This window comes from Symphalangus syndactylus, chromosome 2 (assembly GCF_028878055.3).
Source record: "Symphalangus syndactylus isolate Jambi chromosome 2, NHGRI_mSymSyn1-v2.1_pri, whole genome shotgun sequence".
Classification (NCBI taxonomy): Eukaryota; Metazoa; Chordata; class Mammalia; order Primates; family Hylobatidae; genus Symphalangus; species Symphalangus syndactylus.
This window is the reverse complement of record NC_072424.2, coordinates 71,198,639-71,218,914: the sequence shown is the minus strand read 5'-3', so window position 1 is coordinate 71,218,914 and position 20,276 is coordinate 71,198,639. Positions and strand designations below refer to the sequence as shown.

The following is a 20,276-nucleotide window of genomic DNA, read 5'->3' as shown; positions in this document are numbered from 1 at the left end:
GAGTAGTTGGTGAGCTCGTCTAACTTTCCTGTATGTGTGTATCTCTCAGATATGCCACTTACCCTGCTTTATCTCATAGAGTATTTAACTCTAGGTATTTCGTGTAGATATCCTATCACAATTTCTAATGTTAAGAGCATCTATTACTGCTTTCCCAAGCTTTTTCCACCCAGTAGATCACTGTTATCATAAGAGGTACTGCATTTGTTTTTGCATATTCTTGGCTTTACCCTCAACACCATTGCTCCAGCGCTTTTGTGCTTACTTTTAATAACTCTAAATTGGTAGTTTCCTTTGAGATCAAATGAAAACTGGCTTGCTTCAACTTATTATTTTCAATATTAACTGAACTGAGACAGAATATTACTTCAAAGAAAAAATGTTAAGACTTTTATGATCACATTTTTCCGGTATTGCCTTTATCTATTTAATGATAGTCATACATATATTCCATAATTGTTCAGGTATCATCAGTGTCAAAATTCATAGTGAAATTGAGAATATCTGTTTAATATCTCTTCTTAAGGTATGTTGGGATATTATTTCATAGCTTTCTAAGTTAAAGTAATAGCTTTCAATTAGTAAAAATGTATAATAAAAATAATAAGGATCCATTGAAGATCAAGTTTTAGGGTAGCTAAAGCCCTTGAGTCCCATTACGTTAAGTGTTAAACTTTGGCTCTTTTAACAGTAAATGATGATGGTAGAATAGCATATGACTGAGTGTCAGTAGTCCTGTGTTTTAAATCCAGTTTTATGCTAGACAAACAGAATTATTTGAAGAATGCAGGTTACTTTTGCTTTAAATCTGTTTTCCCATCTGTTAAAAGGGTAACAAAATTCAATGTAATTTGAAAGTTAAATGATAAGAGTTTGAAATTTCTCTGCATTAGGATCATATAGATTCTTGAAATCATGTAAGTTGAGCAAGGAATGCACCTCATTTGTGGGAAAAGGGGAATCAGCCTTTATTTAGAGGCTTTTATTTGCAACAGGAGAATGAGAATTCTGAGGAATTCCACTAGTAGACATCATTTTGGAAATGTTAAATCATGTTGCCATTGTCCCCCCATAACCTCCTTGCCCTGTAAAACAGTAAACATACACAAGATGTCATCAAAAACTTGTCAGCACACACCTCTTCTTTGTCTGTATGTCTGCTTTGGTTGTTTGTTTTACTTCTCCAGGCCTTAATGTCTCAGACAGCGAGTTGTGAGTAAAGCATTGCCTTCTCTGTTTTATGGAATGTTGTCTCTGATCTTTGAATTACAAATAATGCATAAAGCAAGATACAGTGAATATTTTAAAAAAGAAGAATTTCCATCACGAGAAATCTAAGCTAAACCCTTTATTCTTTCTGTTAACCATATTTTTTAATGTGACAAGATCATATATTTAGAAACCTTTTAAGATTTTATATTTTTGTTATAATATTTAGTAATCAATATTGTTGTCTCTGTGCTTTATATTTGTAATAAGTGCTATTGAAAACAAGTGAAGATGCATTATGCTTCTTTGCCTAATGTTTTTGTAACTGCTTTCCTCTTGTATTAATTGAGAAGCCAACTAAAGACAACATAGCCAACTGGCTTCTAAGGGCAGTAGTGGGTCATAAATTTACAATGAGATGGTTGTAGCCCTGTATAAATCTATCCATCTCTATCTATCTATCTATCTATCTATCTATCTATCTATCTATCTATCTATCTATCTATCTATCATCTATCTATCTATCTATCATCTATCATCTATCTATTGATCGATGAATCTATATTCACAACATACCTTTAAATTGAGTCTTTAAAGTATATAAAATACCTAACTTGTTAATGTAAATCTACTTTCTTGATGCCCCCTAAATTATTTTGAGCTCCCAAATATATCAAAATTGTGCATTAAAATTCAGCATTTGAACAGAAGTTAAGGGATGACTCAACTGTTTTCTGGAAACTATGACATCTCAGTACGTTAGGATTGTTCCTGCTTTGCATGCCCTGCAGAGTGAAAAATGTAGTTAATTTTTTGCATAATACCCAAGTAGAGAATATTAAATGATCTTTCAGCCAATAAATTAAATGATAAATTTTTATTTATGTTAAATTTTCACTAACTTTTCTTCACAGATATGATTTTCTTTTAGCTAAATATGAAGGTTACTAAAATTTAAGTAGATATTTATTTAATAAATATGAAGAATAGATTGAATTTCTTCAATATATAATATATTAATAAAAATTATTGAAATAATGAAAAAATAACTTGCTAAATTTTCATTGAAGATAAATATAAATATATGAAATGTCCAGTGATATTAAATGGTACACTGTTACTGGATTTAATTACAGAATCTAAATGAATAAGAGCAACTTCATTAGGAGGTGGCAGAAATGCTGTCTGTCCATCTCTGTTCATTGCTAAGAACAGTTGCTGTGTTAGTGTGATTGCACCCTAACCCTCTCTCGGCAGAGGACAAACAGGGCCATAATCTACTTGCTGTTGATGGCTTTCCTCTTGTTTCTGGTGGTGCAGCCATCTCCTATTCATAGGATTTCATTATTTTTAGTAATGAAGAAGTTCACTTAGTGGAAATCAGCCTGCCTTATAACTTAAATTGGTTGAAATTCTATCTTGGAGTTTCCTGAAAATTTGGGGAAATATATTTCTATCATTTTCAGGTGAAAAATTTTACATAGTTACTATTTCTAGTCTGGTAATTAAAGTTACATTAATATTTTTCAACATGAACCAAATCAACATGTCAAAAATTAGTTTAAAGCTATATTATATTAAGAAAACATAGGCCGGGCGCGGTGGCTCACGCTTGTAATCCCAGCACTTTGGGAGGCCGAGGCGGGTGGATCACGAGGTCAGGAGATCGAGACCACAGTGAAACCCCGTCTCTACCAAAAATACAAAAAATTAGCCGGGCGTGGTGGCGGGCGCCTGTAGTCCCAGCTACTCGGAGAGGCTGAGGCAGGAGAATGGCGTGAACCCGGGAGGTGGAGCTTGCAGTGAGCCGAGATTGCGCCACTGCACTCCAGCCTGGGCGACAGAGCAAGACTCCGTCTCAAAAAAAAAAAAAAAAAAAAGAAAACATAACTTGAAGTGTTCTAATGCAGACCAACAAACAAATTAATTATGTTGAAATCAAAGTTAAATTTGAATTATATATCGGAATTAAATGTTCTAAGGTTTTGGCTAAATAAATTATGCCTGTATTCAGTTTTCTGCTCCAGACTTTGGCCTGGTGCCAACTGCAGGTGCAAGTTTGCTGTATCATTTTATTTGTATTATTTTGTTTTAAGATGAACTATCATAACATTTGGCTAGTGAAATACCCTAAAATGAATATTTTTATCATAAAGAGCTTGTTTTACATACATCAAATTTAATATTTGATTCCTTGCTAAATAATACAATTTTTCTTTAAAGATCGATTTGCTCTCATGTCTCAATTTTTGCTTTCTTTTGCATACCCAGCCTGTGGCCGTGGGTTCTACAAGTCTTCCTCTCAAGATCTTCAGTGCTCTCGTTGTCCACCTCACAGTTTTTCTGATAAAGAAGGCTCCTCCAGATGCGAATGTGAAGATGGGTATTACAGGGCTCCATCTGACCCACCGTACGTTGCATGCACAAGTGAGTTGTACTATGAAAGTAAAGGACTTTCCAATCCTTTCCACCCATTTGTACTGTTGTGACATCAATGAAATGGATATTGAATTTGTGATACATTCTTAATTATACTTAAATATTAAAATTATTTTAAAATATTAAGATAAGAAAATTTTCTTTCATAAGCAGATAGGTTTAGTAATATAAATATATCTTACATCAACTTTGGTATTATTTCCATGTCTGCAAAATTAAGATGCATTTTAATAATATTTTTCACATGTATCTCATAAGAATCATAAGTAAAATTAAAAGTTATTAGGGTCGGTCAGGCACGGTGGCTCATGCCTGTAATCTCAGCACTTTGGGAGGCCAAGGCGGGTGGATCATAATCACCTGAGGTCAGGAGTTCGAGACCAGCCTGGCCAACATGGTGAAACCCTGTCTCTACCAAAAATACAAAAATTAGCTGGGAGTGGTGGCACCCACCTGTAATCCCAGCTACTCAGAAGGCTGAAGCAGGAGAATCACTTGAACCTGGGAGGCGGAGGTTGCAGTTAGCTGAGATTATGCCACTACACTGCAGCTTGGACAATAAGAATGAAACCTCATCTCAAAAAAAAAAAATAAAAAGTTATTAGAGTCTTGCATGGATATTAAATGTTATTAAAAAGTAATGGTTTCTGAATTAAAATTCCATTTCTAAATAGAGCAGATCTCACTAAATAGAGCAAATCTCACATCTTGGTTCTTCAATTAATGAATGTTTGAGAGATCCAAATCCAAAGCCAATCTCAGACATTGCTATAAATCATTCTTGAGTACATTAAAATGAATCAATGTATTCCCTGTTATGTGGTTAAAAGGAGAACTAGTTTTTAACTACTGCACAGCTGTTTTTTTTTTGGTGCATTAACTGTACTGTTTTAATTGCTTGGAAGAAAAATAGTTAAAGACTGGCAGAAGTACAAAGACAGTTGTTATCCTGTTTTCATTTTGACGTATTAAAAGGAAAATAAATAAAGCCTCTTGCCAAGTGAATTCAAGGAGGCTTTTATACAGCTTCTCTAGTAAAGGTAATGAAATGTTTATGTGAAAGAAAGCATTTCAACTCGTTTTCTCTTTGGTAATTGAGCCACTAGCTTAATGCCCCACACTGATCCTTTTGTTCTTTTTGTTTGTATGATTTTTATTCTATTTTTCCTTATTTACTTATTTATTCTTGGTTTTCCAAGGGCCTCCATCTGCACCACAGAACCTCATTTTCAACATCAACCAAACCACAGTAAGTTTGGAATGGAGTCCTCCTGCAGACAATGGGGGAAGAAACGATGTGACCTACAGAATATTGTGTAAGCGGTGCAGTTGGGAGCAGGGCGAATGTGTTCCCTGTGGGAGTAACATTGGATACATGCCCCAGCAGACTGGATTAGAGGATAACTATGTCACTGTCATGGACCTGCTAGCCCACGCTAATTATACTTTTGAAGTTGAAGCTGTAAATGGAGTTTCTGACTTAAGCCGATCCCAGAGGCTCTTTGCTGCTGTCAGTATCACCACTGGTCAAGCAGGTATGTTTTGTGCTTATTGGAATAATGTGACTACCTAAATGAGGTGTCTTGCTTGAATATTTAGTTAGTTTCTCTACACAGAGCTTGATTCTTCCAGCTTGTTGATTATTTACAGCTTTAACTTTTTCTGTTGCTTGTTACACCATTAGTGTACTCATTAACATCTTCAGAGATCTGGCAGGAGAAATAAAAGGAGATAAAATTGGCCGGGCATGGTGGCTCACACCTGTAATCCCAGCATTTTGGGAGGCTGAGGTGGGCAGATCATGAGGTCAGCCGTTCGAGACCAGCCTGGGCAACAAGAAACCCCATCTCTACTAAAAATATAAGAATTAGCCGGGCATGGTGGTGCATGCCTGTAGTCCCAGCTACTTGAGAGTCTGAGGCAGGAGAATGACTTGAACCTGGGAGGCAGAAGTTTCAGTGAGCCGAGATCATGCCACTGCACTCCAGCCTGGGTGACAGACTAAGACTCTATCTCCGAAAAAAAAAAAAAAGGAGATAAAATTGTAAACCCTTAAGACTGCTATAAAACAAATAACTCCACTGAAAGATCTAGAGGAGGGGAGTGAAAATATTGGTCAAAATGAAGTAAAGGATATATTCACACTTTTACCTTTTTGTTTGGTATGCTCATGATCATAAACTACATGATAATTGGAATAATGAAAGAGTTGGCTTCATTGTCTCATATAATGTTACCCAATTTTTTACTACATAGACTATGATCTTTGTAATATATGACAAGTCTGCATTTTAATATGCATGAGGGAATTTTAAGTTCTTCAGTAGATTTGTGATCATATTGATTTCCATTTTTATATTTGAATAAATGGCAGATTTCATGAGGATTTCAGAAGAAATGGCATAACCATGATAATTGTGAACTTGTAGCTTACCCTAAAGGCAGTTTACACTTATTTTCTTACTGGCACTTGAAATGCCCTCTTTAAGTTATTCTTTGTTGTGGTTAGGTATATTTTAGAAAATACAAATTGGAGACTTTCCAAACCTTCAGAAAAATCTTACTGCTGAAGGAAATCTCAGAAATTAGGGGCTTTCTCAGTCTTTTGAAAAATTCTTATTGCTGAAGATAGATGCTATGTAGTAAATGCAACAAAGTGCTACATTATCAACAATATTAAAATCCGGCCTTTACTAGAGTAGTGTGTTGTGTGAACAATGTAATAAGCTAATAACAAGGTCCTCTTGGTCTTTGGCTGGCTGTCTAAAAGCAACCAGTATATCCCAAATTCCTGGGCACAGACTATTCTTCATTTCCTTGCCAATTTTAACCAACTGTTACCTATTTAAATTATATCTACATAATGAAAACTATGTATATGATCTCAGGCTTACCATTTTTTAATAGATTAGTGGGTTTTTATTTAAAAGTTTCATTCTGATGCTTATTTCAAAGGCTGTTTCAATCAGATCTCCTATTTATAAGAGCAGATATCGGTAGGTAAAACATAGAAATGTAAATCTTTAATAATTAGACAAAAAATAACTGATTTAGCTAATTACCTAGACTTACCTATTTTACTTTGGACTTACCTCTTTTATTAGCAATATTTATACTATTTATTTTAAAATGCTGTTGTCATAAGGTAGTTCCACTTGTGTTGTTTTATATATAAATTTGTCGTCATAACTTTGCAGTGAGTGGATATGAAACGTTTTAGGTTTATGATTTTGACATAAGAGCTATCTTTTGGAAGCATTAATAGAAACTTAGTTCTACTAAGTTAGAATGACATTCTTTTATTCATGCTAATATCAAGAAGTGACATTTTTATTTTTGAATATAACCAGGAGATGCTGAACTGACACCAGAAATAGTGTTTGCCAAATTGGCCACTTTGGGGATGTCTTTTCATGTTCCTAAAATGTCTATTGTTTGATTTCTCAAGTTAATACTATACAGGCTAAATATATTATCAAATTTCTGTAAATTTCTGGAATCAAATATTTCACAGATGTTATGTAAAATGGCTTTGGATGTTAATTCCCTTCTGGTTAAGAACAAACTAGGTTTGCTGGAGGGTTTTTTTTTTTTTTGCTTTATTTTTGTAGGAGGTTGATATAAATGTACAATAAATATATTGTGATGGTTGTACAACCCTGTAAATATACTAAAAATACTTAATCATATGTTAAAATGAGTACATTTTATGGTATTTAAATTATACCTCAATAAAAAAAATGATAAAAAGAATACCTATACATTTATTAAATAACATAAGCATAAATAAAGGTTGAAAAACTAACTAGGTTTGCACTTTTGTATTAAAATACTAATTCGTGATTGCCTAGTCTGACTACATCTCAAATGCTAAAACTCATGAATTTACAGTTAGCTTTTTCTAACAGAGGAAATTTGGAATGTGTTAGTGATTATGGTTCTTTTGCGTGAGTATACTCAGTTCCCTCCATTACCATATTTTTCCTCTTCCTAAAGGGGGGTGATTTGAAACTTTGTCCGAGTTTAAAACTATCCAAGGAACCCTGTGAAACCCTTGAAATTATCATTCTCCATTAAACAAATAGCATCATTTCCAACCTAGTTTATGCTGAAATCACTTCAACAATGAATTTAAGTCTGTATTTCTGGTTGGTTATCTTCCTTCTCAGCAATCCACTGATGCCTAGCATAAAAGGGTTTATTAAGAGAATTTTATGTTTCTGGGAAAGCTTAGAGAGTCAGGATAACAAATAATCAGCCAGTGCTTGAAAAGTAGTGTGTGTACTTTGTAGTTCTTTTTCTGTTAAGTTTTGAGTTTGGAGCACAAGACCCTATACCAGTATTTGTGTGAGTAGAAGTGTATTGAACATCTTTTGCTCATGAGAAGAATAGGGCCATTGATATTAAGGGCCCTGAGTTCTAGTTTCTAGTCCACCACTATAAGGTATATAAATTTTGGGTCAATCACTAAAGCTCTTCATGAAAAAAAAAATGGGGATAAAATTATATCTACCTTCCTGTATTATCGTGTTAAGTGAGATGATATTAGAGGAAACTAAACTCATACATTGCCATAAAAATGCTAATGCAGTGAATAGCAAAATGAATGCCAATTAGTCCTTTTTTTATGTAACTCTTTGGGAAACTGTCAAGGCAAAATGGACCAATTTCTTTATCTGCAGAAGCATGAGGGAAAATAATGTGAGTGCAGGATTGGCAGTTAATGTATTATAACATTGGAAGAGGGAGAAATTAATTTTGTTTGGCCTGTAAAAAATATGACTGTTATCTAATTATCAATTATCTTATGATAGAAGTTCTTATGTAAACCTTAGCTTTAAGATAGATTTGTATTGAAAAGCATATTTTAATGTTCATATTTACGTAATTTTAATATTTACTTATTATGAACATGCCATACACAAGCTGGCTGAACCATACATTTTTGTTCTCGTTATTTTATTAGTAATTATACTGACCTATTAAGGCTGAAGTCACAAAGATCAAGTTATGTACAATGGAGATATTTTTTAAAATTTAAAAGTAGGGGGAAAACATGTGTATTTAATTTATGACATTATGACCCTTATTCTACCTTATATTTAAATGTTCTCTTTAAAAAATGCCTTTTTTAACCTTTTATGTTAAGTTCAGTGGTACATGTGCAAGTTTGTTACATAGTTTTAAACTTTTGTCATGGGAATTAGTTGCACAGATTATTTCATCACCCAGGTATTAAGCCTACTGCCCATTTGTTATTTTTGCTAATCCTCTCCCTCTGGCCACCCTCCACCCCACAGTAGGCCCCAGTGTGTGCTGTTCCCTTCTGTGTATACCTGTGTTCTCATCATTTAGCTCCCACTTATAAGTGAGAACATGTGGTATTTGGTTTTCTTTTCCTGTGTTAGTTTGCTAGGGATAATGCCCACCCACTCCATCCATGTCACTGCAAAGGACACGATCTTGTTCTTTTTTGTGGCTGCATAGTATTCCATAGTTTTCCATTCTTAAGCATTATTTAAGTGCTGCTTTTTAATATTAGTTTGTCCAACTACACTAAGCACCTAGTGCATGTCAAGCACTATGGGGGATGCTAAGGATACGAGGGTAAACAATGGTTCTCTTCTTAAATATCTAACAATAGAACACTTTATGGTAATATTGTAGAACAACATTGGGAACAAAATACAAAACTCTGAAGAAAGAATGATTCATTCAGAGAACAAATGAAAGCCCTTCCGTAAAAGATGTTAGTCAGTCTAGAGTTTCAGAATGGATGTGATTTTGCTAGATATAAAAGTAAGAGTATAAAAGTAAGTCCTATTCTAGGCCCTGAAGAATACTACCCCTTTTCTGTAATCAGAACATGGTAATTGCCACTACCTTCCTTCCTGATACTAAGTATGGTAGCACAGAAGTAGTATGCAGAAGTATGAAAGTTAATAAAAACAGATCACTCAAAAAATGCTGTTTCTTTCTTTAATATTTCATTCACTCTGGGATTATTTAAGCAATTATAATATGTGGTCTCTCCTCAAAGGGAAATAGATGACTTAGCAATTATCCTTCAAGTCAGGAACTGTGTCATGTTTATCTGTGTCACCACCATCAAATACAGTCTTTTCTGCATACTAGCTGTACAAAAAATGTTGTGGAATTAAGGCCAATGGGAAAACTAGAAAAATTAAATCATTATACAAGAGTGAAACCATTAAGGCATTAATAAAAAAGACATATTATTTGATATTAGATAACATAATTACATGATTTTAGACAAGTTACTTCACCTCTTTATACTGCAATTTTCTCCTCAAGTGGTACACTATTTGACTCTTCATATTGTAAAAATTGAGCAAATAGCTTAATTCCAGGTACATTTATTAGAATAAAAAGTTGTGTTACTGTACTGAAACAATTATAATAATAAGAGCAAAAATTAAAATACTACTATTTATTGAAAACTTACTATGTTCCTGGTACTTTTTGAAATGTAAAATGTGCATGAAAAGAGTGTCAAAGTTGAGTCACCTAACTTTTTTGGCCTCATATTGTCCCCATAGGCAACTGAGAGATTTGGGACATAAGACCTCTCAGACCTCCACATATATTTATAACTAAATAAACAAAGTAGTAACTCAGTATACAGTACAAACATATCACTATGCTACACTATTCACTGTACACTATTAATAGCTGAGTGATAGTGTACATATACTACAGTTTTTAGTGAGAGTGATAACTATTTTAATGCTCTGGAAAGCATCGGGAAGGAATTAGGATGAAAACTGAAACCTCTTGAAAGAGGTTAGGGATAATTTCTCAAGTTGGGCTCCCCAGGAAGCAAATACTTATATGGAGATTAGCGTGCATGAGTTTTATTAGGAAGAATGTTTGGGATCAACACCATCAGAGAGAAGGGAAGCAAGCAGGACCAAGCAGAGCAGGGCTGAGCTGTGATGGGATCTCATTGGAATCATCAGCCAGCTCCATGGGGAGTGCTCTACCTGTAATGAACCCTCAGGTTGTCCCTAGGTGACAGTTTTATATGTCTATGTTGTCCAGACATCGGTTGCAGTTTTTCCTAGGAATGAGCAAGGTGTTACTTTTCAGAAAGGAAATTCTAAATGAAGCAGGGAACTGAGGCCTGTTTTCTGGCAAATATCTTGGCAGCTGGGCAAATAATTTCTTCAGTCCTTTTCTAAGGAGAATGTGGGCAGCCCATTACAACATCCATTATAGAGGGTTAAATTATGCAAAAGAATAAGAGGGACAGCATTCAGAGTGTGATTATGGAATAATAGTATGAACTGGATGAATAAAGATTTGTGGGAAAGATTACTGAGGAATTTTTTTTTTTTTAGGAAAAGAATCTTGTCTGATAGACAGCGGGGAAACCTGAGTGTTTTTGAACAGGAAAGTAACATGATTGACCCTGGTTTAACTTAAACTTTTGTGTATCTTCCACAGTACATTTCACGTATTACATATAGTCGTTTGTTAAAAAAAAAAATTCCTGCCTAGTGTTACTGTGGAAAAAATGTACAAAAAATACAGTTTCTGAAAATATAAGAAAGCTTCAAAGAATCTGCCATTATGGTGTGGAGACATCTTAACTATCTTCAAAGGTCTCTTTAGAGTCTATCAAAAGGAATTATATTTTATCCCCATCATCAGTTTTGTTGTGTATGGATGAATTATCTATATGACACTCACACAGATTATATTAAAATTTGAACTAAATTTGTGGAGTTGTTAAGACAAGAACTGATATCATTTTAAAAGTAAAATTTTGAGGGTTCGAATGACTTTACAAAGGTCACATAGTAAATTATATGGTGACGACCCAAATGATTGCAATCAAATACACTTCTTACCTCAAAATTATTAAGTGTTTATGCAATCTTATCATAGAGTGCTATCTTTAAAAATGTAGCTCCATAATCCATTACATGAGAATTTGCAGATTGGTTTAATGGTCAGTGATAAGAGCTGTTAAGTGAACAGGAGACCTACTAAGAAGTGTTATTTCCTGAGAATATTAACAAATGTAATCTTTGTGGGATAGCATTGCTAAATATAGCATTTGCCTTCTCATTACTGTTTTATTATCTTTCTTCAAGAAACTTTAAAAATAGCCCTGCATATTTTAAACTGACTTTCCTGTGTTTTTCAATGCCCAGATCTAATTTCTCAGCCAAAATAAAGATTTGCGTCAGTATTCCCTTTACTTTGATTTGTAATGTTTATATAATGTACCAGATGAAATATAACCTGAGTCATGTGATATAACATTATACATAAGCAAAATTATCCCCAAAAAAGACAAAACCAACAATCATTTTCTTTGTCAGAAGTAGCTTCACTCACTTGAATTAATGTGACTCAACTGTGACTGTTTTCTCATAAATTAACGTAGATCGTCTCTTTTCAATGATTTAATGGACACACATCAAGTTATATGTATTTTAATAAGTAAATTAACTCCATTTAAGTTTGTATATTTTTATACTTGTTAGGAATGTATAAGATTGATTTATATTTTAAAGGAACATGATATTGAGAAAATATATTTTCTTATTTTAGAACATTTATTGGTTATATAAAGTAATATTAAACACAGCATTCTCCACAGGGTGAAACAAGGCATAATTGTCTTATCACTAGGTTAAAAATATATAAATGCAAAAAACAGGAACCATTTTATAGAGATAGTGTTATTGTTATTAAAACATACATTCGTATCTACACCTATGCCGTCTGCAGCAGAGAATCAGTCGAATAAATTTCTTTTAACAGTAAACTGTTCAAAATATGCATTTCTGTTACATTTAGCCATTTTATAAACCTGAGGTATCCGAAAGTGCAGGATTTAGTCATTCTAATTCATGCTGCAGGACATGACATTTTAGTAATTCATATGCTTTGCTTAAACAAGGAGTAACTGTAGACTGTTAGTGAAATTTATTTAATATTTAAGTATTTTTGTGACACCATAAATATGAAAACATATATATAGATACATTTACATCTTTATTTAGTGGCTGTAAGTTATTAAAAGATACAAAAGAATGATATTTTAGATAACTATTTTAATAAAATTTTAATTAGGTAATATACTACCATGTTGACATTAATACTAATAACCAGGATTTATGTAGTGCTTAGTATAAAACATGTTGATTCCTTTACATGTAAAGGCCCATATGTTTGCACAGTATCTTCACATTCCGAATTTATCATATAAGTTTAAGAGAAAATTCCGTTTCTGTGATATGGTCTTATACTAAGTGTATCATATATTTGTAACATTCTTCACATATTAGTTGTGAAAAGTTTATCTTTCCTCTTAGGCTTCATGTTATAAGAAAATGGCGGTACCTTTGATCATACTTTCTAGCCCCATCAACATATTGGGCCCAGGGTAGATGGTTAGTAAATATTTGTTGGCTGAATACATAAATTATTTGTATACTGTAATATGCAAAGAAAATTTCTTAGACTAAGTTGTTACAGAAGACATTAATTTAATTCAAATGATATAATGTTATTTAAATTATGCAATGAGTACGTAAGTTAATAATTTCAAGTATAGTCATTTTGCAATTTGGTCCTAAAACTGTAAATATATTTAAAATCTTAAACTGTTTATAGCCATAATGTGGTATTTAAGCAGGAATTTTAAACAAAAGCTTAACCTTCTTATAAAATATTAAAGGTACAAATAAACCTTAACTTTGAAAACTTTTGTAATGCTTCATATTTTGAAATCTTGTTCAAAATATAATTAATTTATATCTTTTATATAATATTGAATATGTAGAAGCACAGAGATCAGGATTGGAGATGCTTTCTTTAGTACCTAGGAACATAATATCAGCTTTTCATACATTATTTTAATATTTTTTATAGTTTGGTATATTTAGGTTTTAATATTTTTGTATTTTTTTTTGGTTTTGTGACAGCTTTAAGGCTACAGCACATCACTGTGCCATGACTCTTCTCAATTAAAACATACATAAGGAAATGCCTCTAAGTAACCTGTTTTCTCATCCCCACACCCTAATCTTGCCACCTCAACTTCGTGATCTCCAGTCCCAGTATCTTTCTGAGTTGTCAGATCTATCCTTTTCTGATTTTGTTAATATTTGTAATGAAATAGGCTTATGTTGAGGTTATGGTGACAAGTTGATCTGCATACTGTTTAATGGACATGCTCTTAGTAGACTCTTGAAAAAATCCTAGTATAGGGTGTTTTAAGTTGCTTCTCATATTTCCAATTTAATGCTTCTTTATTTTTTCTTAAATTCTTTGATCTTTGAATTGCTATTTTGTAAATAATGATGTTTACATACTTGGGAAGCAAGAGTTCATTTTTGGCGATAACCCAGTTATTCTACTGCTGTGATGGAATTGTGTCCCCTCGAAATTCCTATGCTGAAGCCCTAACCCCCAATGTAACTGTATACTTTCCTCCACACACACTGAGAAAGGCCATGTGAGCAAATAGCAAGAAGATGGCCATCCACAAGCCAGAAAGAGAGGCTTCAGCAGAAACTGAAATCTGTTGGACCTTGACTTGGGACTTCTAGCCCTCAGAACTGTGAGAAAACAAATTTCCGTTTAAGCCCCTCAGTCTGTGGTATTTTCTTATAGCAACAAATGCAGACTAATACTCATCCCTGAGATAATTTAATTCCATCCTGAAAAGTCTTTATTTTCCATATGCATGAGGACAGCTAAGGCATGTAAAATTTTATTTATGGGGCAAGAAATGACAGTGGTAGAAATTTTATGCATTTTTATTATTTTTTTCCTCCAAAAAACCCTTAACTTGTTTAGTGCAGTACCTTTGTAAGTAGCAGAAAATGACCAACAGTAATGTTTTATTTTCAATGTCCAAGACAGGTTTTTATTTTTTAACAGAGCCAGTTAATCATCTAATAAATTTTAGAAGGTGAGACATTGATGGTAACAGAACATCCAATATAAAATTTATAATAAATTTTGTTCCTGAGTTTTGAAGCTTGGGTAAGTTTGTCAAATTCTTGGCAATTTTAACCTAATACTTTCTACATGATTAAGAAGTCAGTACCATTTCAGGATTTTCTTAGGAAAAAGTGTTTATAGCTGTATATTTTGGAGATACAAATTTGTAATTTGCTAAATTTAAGCATCCTCTTCAAAAAATATGACTTCCCATTAGGATCATTATCCTGGAATAGTCCATAATGATGGAATTATATAAAGTAATTCTTACTACATGTATTTCCCTTAATAGAAGATCCTTTATTTTGCAACTGCGAGTTTATGTAGTAGACATTGTAAGTAAGCTGAATATTCATCTACTAAAATAATATTTGCAAATAAATAGCCACTTTAGAGTAAAGAAGTTTGTTCAAGTGATATATAGAAAATATGTTTTAAGTAAAATGTGACCAACTGGACCACATGCTCTTTACTTTTAGGGGAAAAATACAAAAAGCAAGTTAACAGGAGGAACTTAAATAAAATATGCAAAGTTTTTCAGGGCATAACCTTAGGTAAATATATATTGAATTCAGTCTCTTTTTCTGGAGATACTAAACAATTATAAATCATAAAAAATAACGAATATGTTATATTGTAGTAATACCCTGCCAAGAATACAAACTAACACATTTGTAATAGGTTTCCAATATACATTGACTAAAGAAGTGTTTTTGGTTAATCCTTCCTTGACTGAAACCAGTTACCTGATTTGCTTGGTACTATGGTACAAACAGGTTTTGTTCCATGAGTCATGAATTAGTTTTTATGTAGCTAGCTATCGTGCCCATTTCTCTAAGTGTTATTGAAGCGGTAGCATTGTGGAGACAGACACAGTTTCAGAAAAATTTCATTTAAGAGCAAGAAATCAATAAGCTGCATTTCAGAGAATGAAAAGCCAATGGGTAGTAATTTCATACATTATTCATATAAAGACAAAGACACATAATATGAATTGGTAATAATGATGACGACAGTAGTAAAAACATGGGCCCATAAATTTTAAGTACATATTTAGGTTTTCCCCCAGTCCCAATTCCTATGCACTGCCACTGTCAATCGTATACACCATTTTCAGCCGTAGATCAGCTAAGGGACATAGCCTTGAAAGCTATGAAATGTAGGTGAAAGATAGGAGATTGTCTTTAAATTTGGACAAGCATTTAGTTGTTGTTCTGTTTTCACTACGTGTGTTCAGAGGGAGTAAATGTTGATTATTTTATCCCTTGCTTCGTTGGTGATGAATTGAAGCAAATTTGATCCAGACAAGCAATCTGGTGGAATGATGCAGAGCCATCCAAAAAAACATCTACTAATCTACCAGTGCAGTAAATTAGAGCTACAAGGAAAAGGCATTGATGCACAAGAATCATTAACAGTTTTAACCAACTGATCCAAGTAATAGGGTAAAGGAGAGAACACTATCAAGATCTTGTTTTTTCAGATCTGTCAATTACAGCTGCTAAAGCATGATTGTTACTCGTCTGAATTTTAACTGTTTTTATGACTTTGGATCCCTTTGTACTAGTGTAAGCAATGAACAAGGATCAATTAAGAACCCTGGGAAAAAATTACCCAAATTCCATGCACTTAATTTACAAATAGGTCAATGACAAAGGGAGAGATAATTGCTGCAGCCTAACAAAATTAGTCAGGGACAAGGCAGAGCAGATGATGTATGTTCTGTGACAAAATACATGGCAGAGATGTACATACAGTCGTGTAGCTGCTTGCCTTGTTTAAGACACAAGGACTACAGAGGAAGATTTGTGAAAAACAATTAGCATAACTTTAAAGCATGCAGTTCTTAATTATCCATAGCATGTTGACATCAGATAATTAGTGTCTTAATTTTTAATATTTTGTCATTAACTTCAGCATATAGAAAAATGCAGAACGTTATCTGAGCATAGCATTTATAATGGAAATTGTATATGATGATAAAAACAAAACTGGTTAAGCCATATCACTATTGTATTATTCAAATACTGCTAATACTCTTAAACTCAACACCCTCACCTCTAGTTATGTCAGACTATACCACTGTGAGCTGATGTATTTATGTGTATAGACATGTATGGACAGTAATAAATATATGTTCTTTAACCTCATATGTTTTATGAGTACATATATATTCCTAAGAGAATGGGCATTCGAATGGTGGTGGGGCTTAAGTGTTACAGCTTTAGGAATCTTTTGCCTATAGATGGTGAGTTAATGAGTGGCCTTTCCTGGAAAGAGGAGTGGAGGTATAATTTAAAAGTGTGACAAAAAAGTTTTGAGAAAACAAATAGTTAGGAATTGGAAGAATCTCAGAAGCATATGACAAAGACCAAAGAGGGGTGGCCAGGCCAATTGAATAAGGGGGTTGTCACAATTATCAAAGGAAGGGAAATTTTCTTATTAAGTTAATCATAGAATCAAGTGTCACGGGAGGTCAATAGAATGAAGACACAAGAAAGTCTACTGAATTTGAAAATTTGGAACCATGAGAAACAGTTTTTGCTGATAACTTGAGGTAGAAAATGTCATAATGATATTTACCATGGTCAAAAGCAAAGCCTGACACTATGGCATACATAGTAGAGTATTCAGCTCAATGATGGCTGAATTGAATTGTAATAAATTACTTTTTATGCTGATTTCATACAACATTTATCAGACTGGTAAAGACTTTAAGACAGAGAATGAGTCTGAATTATGTTTGGAAAAAATTACTGCCTTTGTTCTTTTCTAATACATTATCATAACCTTGTTTTCTCCTTGTTTTGACATCTCATCCTATTTTCTCACATCCCTGACATCACCAAGAACCCAAATATAGCCTCACATAAATTTCATTGTTGAGAACCTGATAATCTCAGAAATAAAGGTCATAAAAAGAAAGATGTTAATTCTACAAAGATAGACTATGTATTTATAACTATCTCTCATCTAATATAGTATCATTAATATTAAATGCTATAAAATCAAAGGACTGTTTATACACATCTAATACCAAGACTGTGTTATGCTAGATAGACGATAGATGATAGATAGATAGACATATATCTCTTCTTCTTTCTCCAGTAGATTTTAAATTATATGTCCCATATCATGTACTTGCCAATATAAAAAGTATAACCACCTAAAAATTTGGAAATTTTATTTTTGCTATGTGCAGTATTTGTTAATACTGATAAATCTTTTATTTTTAGACACATTTCCTTTATCTTTGAAAATTATGTAAACAAAGAACAGAAAGCCATTATCTTATTTCAACAAATGTCGGATATTAATATAATTTGTAAGTGACTTCTGGTACACCTGCTACATTAAACACTGGTGTTATGTTTGAAAATACAACAGCTGACCTCCTTTAGACTGCTGCCTTCCTACTTTGATGTTTCATTATTTTCTTCAATCCAAGGATGAAATGGATGAATGGATCTTAATTATAGTGTCCTGGTGACTCTTTTTTCAGACCATTTTTCTGGACAAGCATCAGCTAATCTGACAAATCATGAACAGTTTACTTTATAGTTTGGCTGAGATTAAGTTACTAACTGGAACCTGCAGGGAATGCAAAAAGCAATGTCTCCTGATAAAATGCACTGGGTGTTTGCTATGCCTGTCTTCAATTTTAATTCATAACCTTTAGGAATGAAGAACTATAAACAGATAATTCTCTGACAGATATATTTTTATACACTTAAATTTGTAGCACTTCAAACACAAACCCTGTGTATCCAATTTACATATCTAAAATCTACGTCATGTGTTTGACTTTGAATTTTTTTATTTCTGGAGTTTTCACTGTGTAAAAAGAGCTGCTTTGTAAATTTTTTTATGTAACACAATTTTAGAAATATTTCTTTGTTAGAACTAGGTTAAAACATCTGCAGTTATTATTTTAATTGCATGTAAGTGATTATAAAAATTTAATTATGTTTTAATTTGAAGTATTTTTATGTGATCCTGGAACAGATAGATTGTTGAAGGAATTTGAGTTCAAATTTTGGATGTTTTTCAAGTTTAAATTAAAAAGTATAAAGTTTCGGAAGAGTCAAATGACTATTTGAGGGTTCGTAATAACTGTTGTAGATCAGTATTATTCAAAGTTTTCCAAAGAACAAAAAGTGTTCAACCTTTATGCTTAGGTTATTATTATTTCTTCTAATAGTAATTGACTTTTTTTGTGAATTCCATATGCCATCTACTGGATGACACGATTTTCTTGTTCAGCATGAAGTTTGTTCTTGCAGACACTATGTGTTTTCTTTACACATATCATTAGTTAGAGTAGGCAAATGAATAACATGTAACGCCATATTTTCTAATAACTGTCATTTAATTGGATATTTTGTTTCATCTCTCTTCTCTTACATGCATAATAAACATATATAAGATAACTCAATATAGAAATTAGATTTAGTATCCTTCTGGGTAACTGAAATTACCCTGCCATCCTTAAAAAACAGTATTTTTTATTGTTCCTACACTGTAAATAAATGTACTGGCAATAAAGAATTAACAGCACATCCAGGAAGACTTTATTTAATAATGACAATGTAAAATACTTCTTGTGCCATTCTATTTATCTAATTTATAACTCTATTTGATTACTCCAGCATGCCTTTATCTGTAAGAATTGTACCCTAGGGACTAGTCAACTTATTAATTCATCACTTGTCGTTTTTTATGGTTGCAATCCCCATTATAGTATGAGCGTAGAGTGATCCTCGTCTGAAAGCTGCCAGCCAACTGGTTCCAGTCTAGGTGACTTTTGTCTGTAACTATGGTCCTAATGGTTTTTCTATTGGCTTCTATTTCTAATAGATTACATTACAATCTACTTTTTTGTCTTATGGTATCATGATGAGGATAGGACAGCAAGAGTGAATTCCACACCTGCAATTACAGAGTTTTAAAAAGACGAAAGACTTGCTTCAAGTTAACCTGTGGGCTTTTAAAAAAATGCCTTTTGATTTATCTGTCACCTGATCCATCAGCAATGAATAATTTTCATGGAAGGTGCACTTTAATTACATTCCCATTTGACTTGCATTATCAAGCCCTATCTAGGTAATTAATCTCACCAAGTATCCAATTTCGGCCTTTATTGCTGGCAGGCAGATCTTCAGAATTATGTGTGCTTGAATGGGTCTTGGGCCTTTTTCACCAGGCAGACCCTGAAAGAGATCTGAGGTCTTCCAAATCTTGAAAGTATGCCTATGAATTTTTTCTCTTAGATATTGTGAATAAATTAAATTATATTTGGCATCACAAATATACTTCCATAATCAAAGAAACCTATAGATTATTATAATCATGAAAATGATACTAAAATTGAGTCACCTTTCACTTCTAGGTATAACCAATCTGCATGTCATTTTGTATGTAGAGGACCTGTGCTGAATTATTAACTGTAGCTAACATGTGTATCAGTTTGCTGGTGTAAGTTTGCAAAAGCTACCACCTAAACTTCAGCATGTTGTTTAGTTCAGGATTTAAAGTTTATATGAATTGAAGTGAATTGGGGTTAAGATGGTTAGATAAAATTAGAAACATTTACAAGTAGCCTTGTACTTTAAATTCAATTATATACTCTGTTTTCTACAACT

At 33.0% G+C, this 20,276-nt stretch overlaps 1 protein-coding gene across 10 annotated transcripts in view; it reads left to right on the top strand.

The window, feature by feature from the left end:
• EPHA7 (EPH receptor A7) overlaps positions 1-20,276 on the top strand; it is a 183,017-nt gene that overhangs the window by 57,736 nt on the left and 105,005 nt on the right. For 9 of the 10 annotated variants that reach the window (XM_055258985.2, XM_055258976.2, XM_055258972.2 and 6 more), the window contains exons 4-5: positions 3,481-3,636; positions 4,848-5,183. In XM_055258985.2, coding sequence (XP_055114960.1) covers positions 3,481-3,636; positions 4,848-5,183 — 492 coding nt within the window. Of the gene's footprint in view, positions 1-3,480; positions 3,637-4,847; positions 5,184-18,021; positions 19,194-20,276 lie in introns of those variants that run through there. The other variant, XM_055259023.2, reaches the window with a different exon arrangement.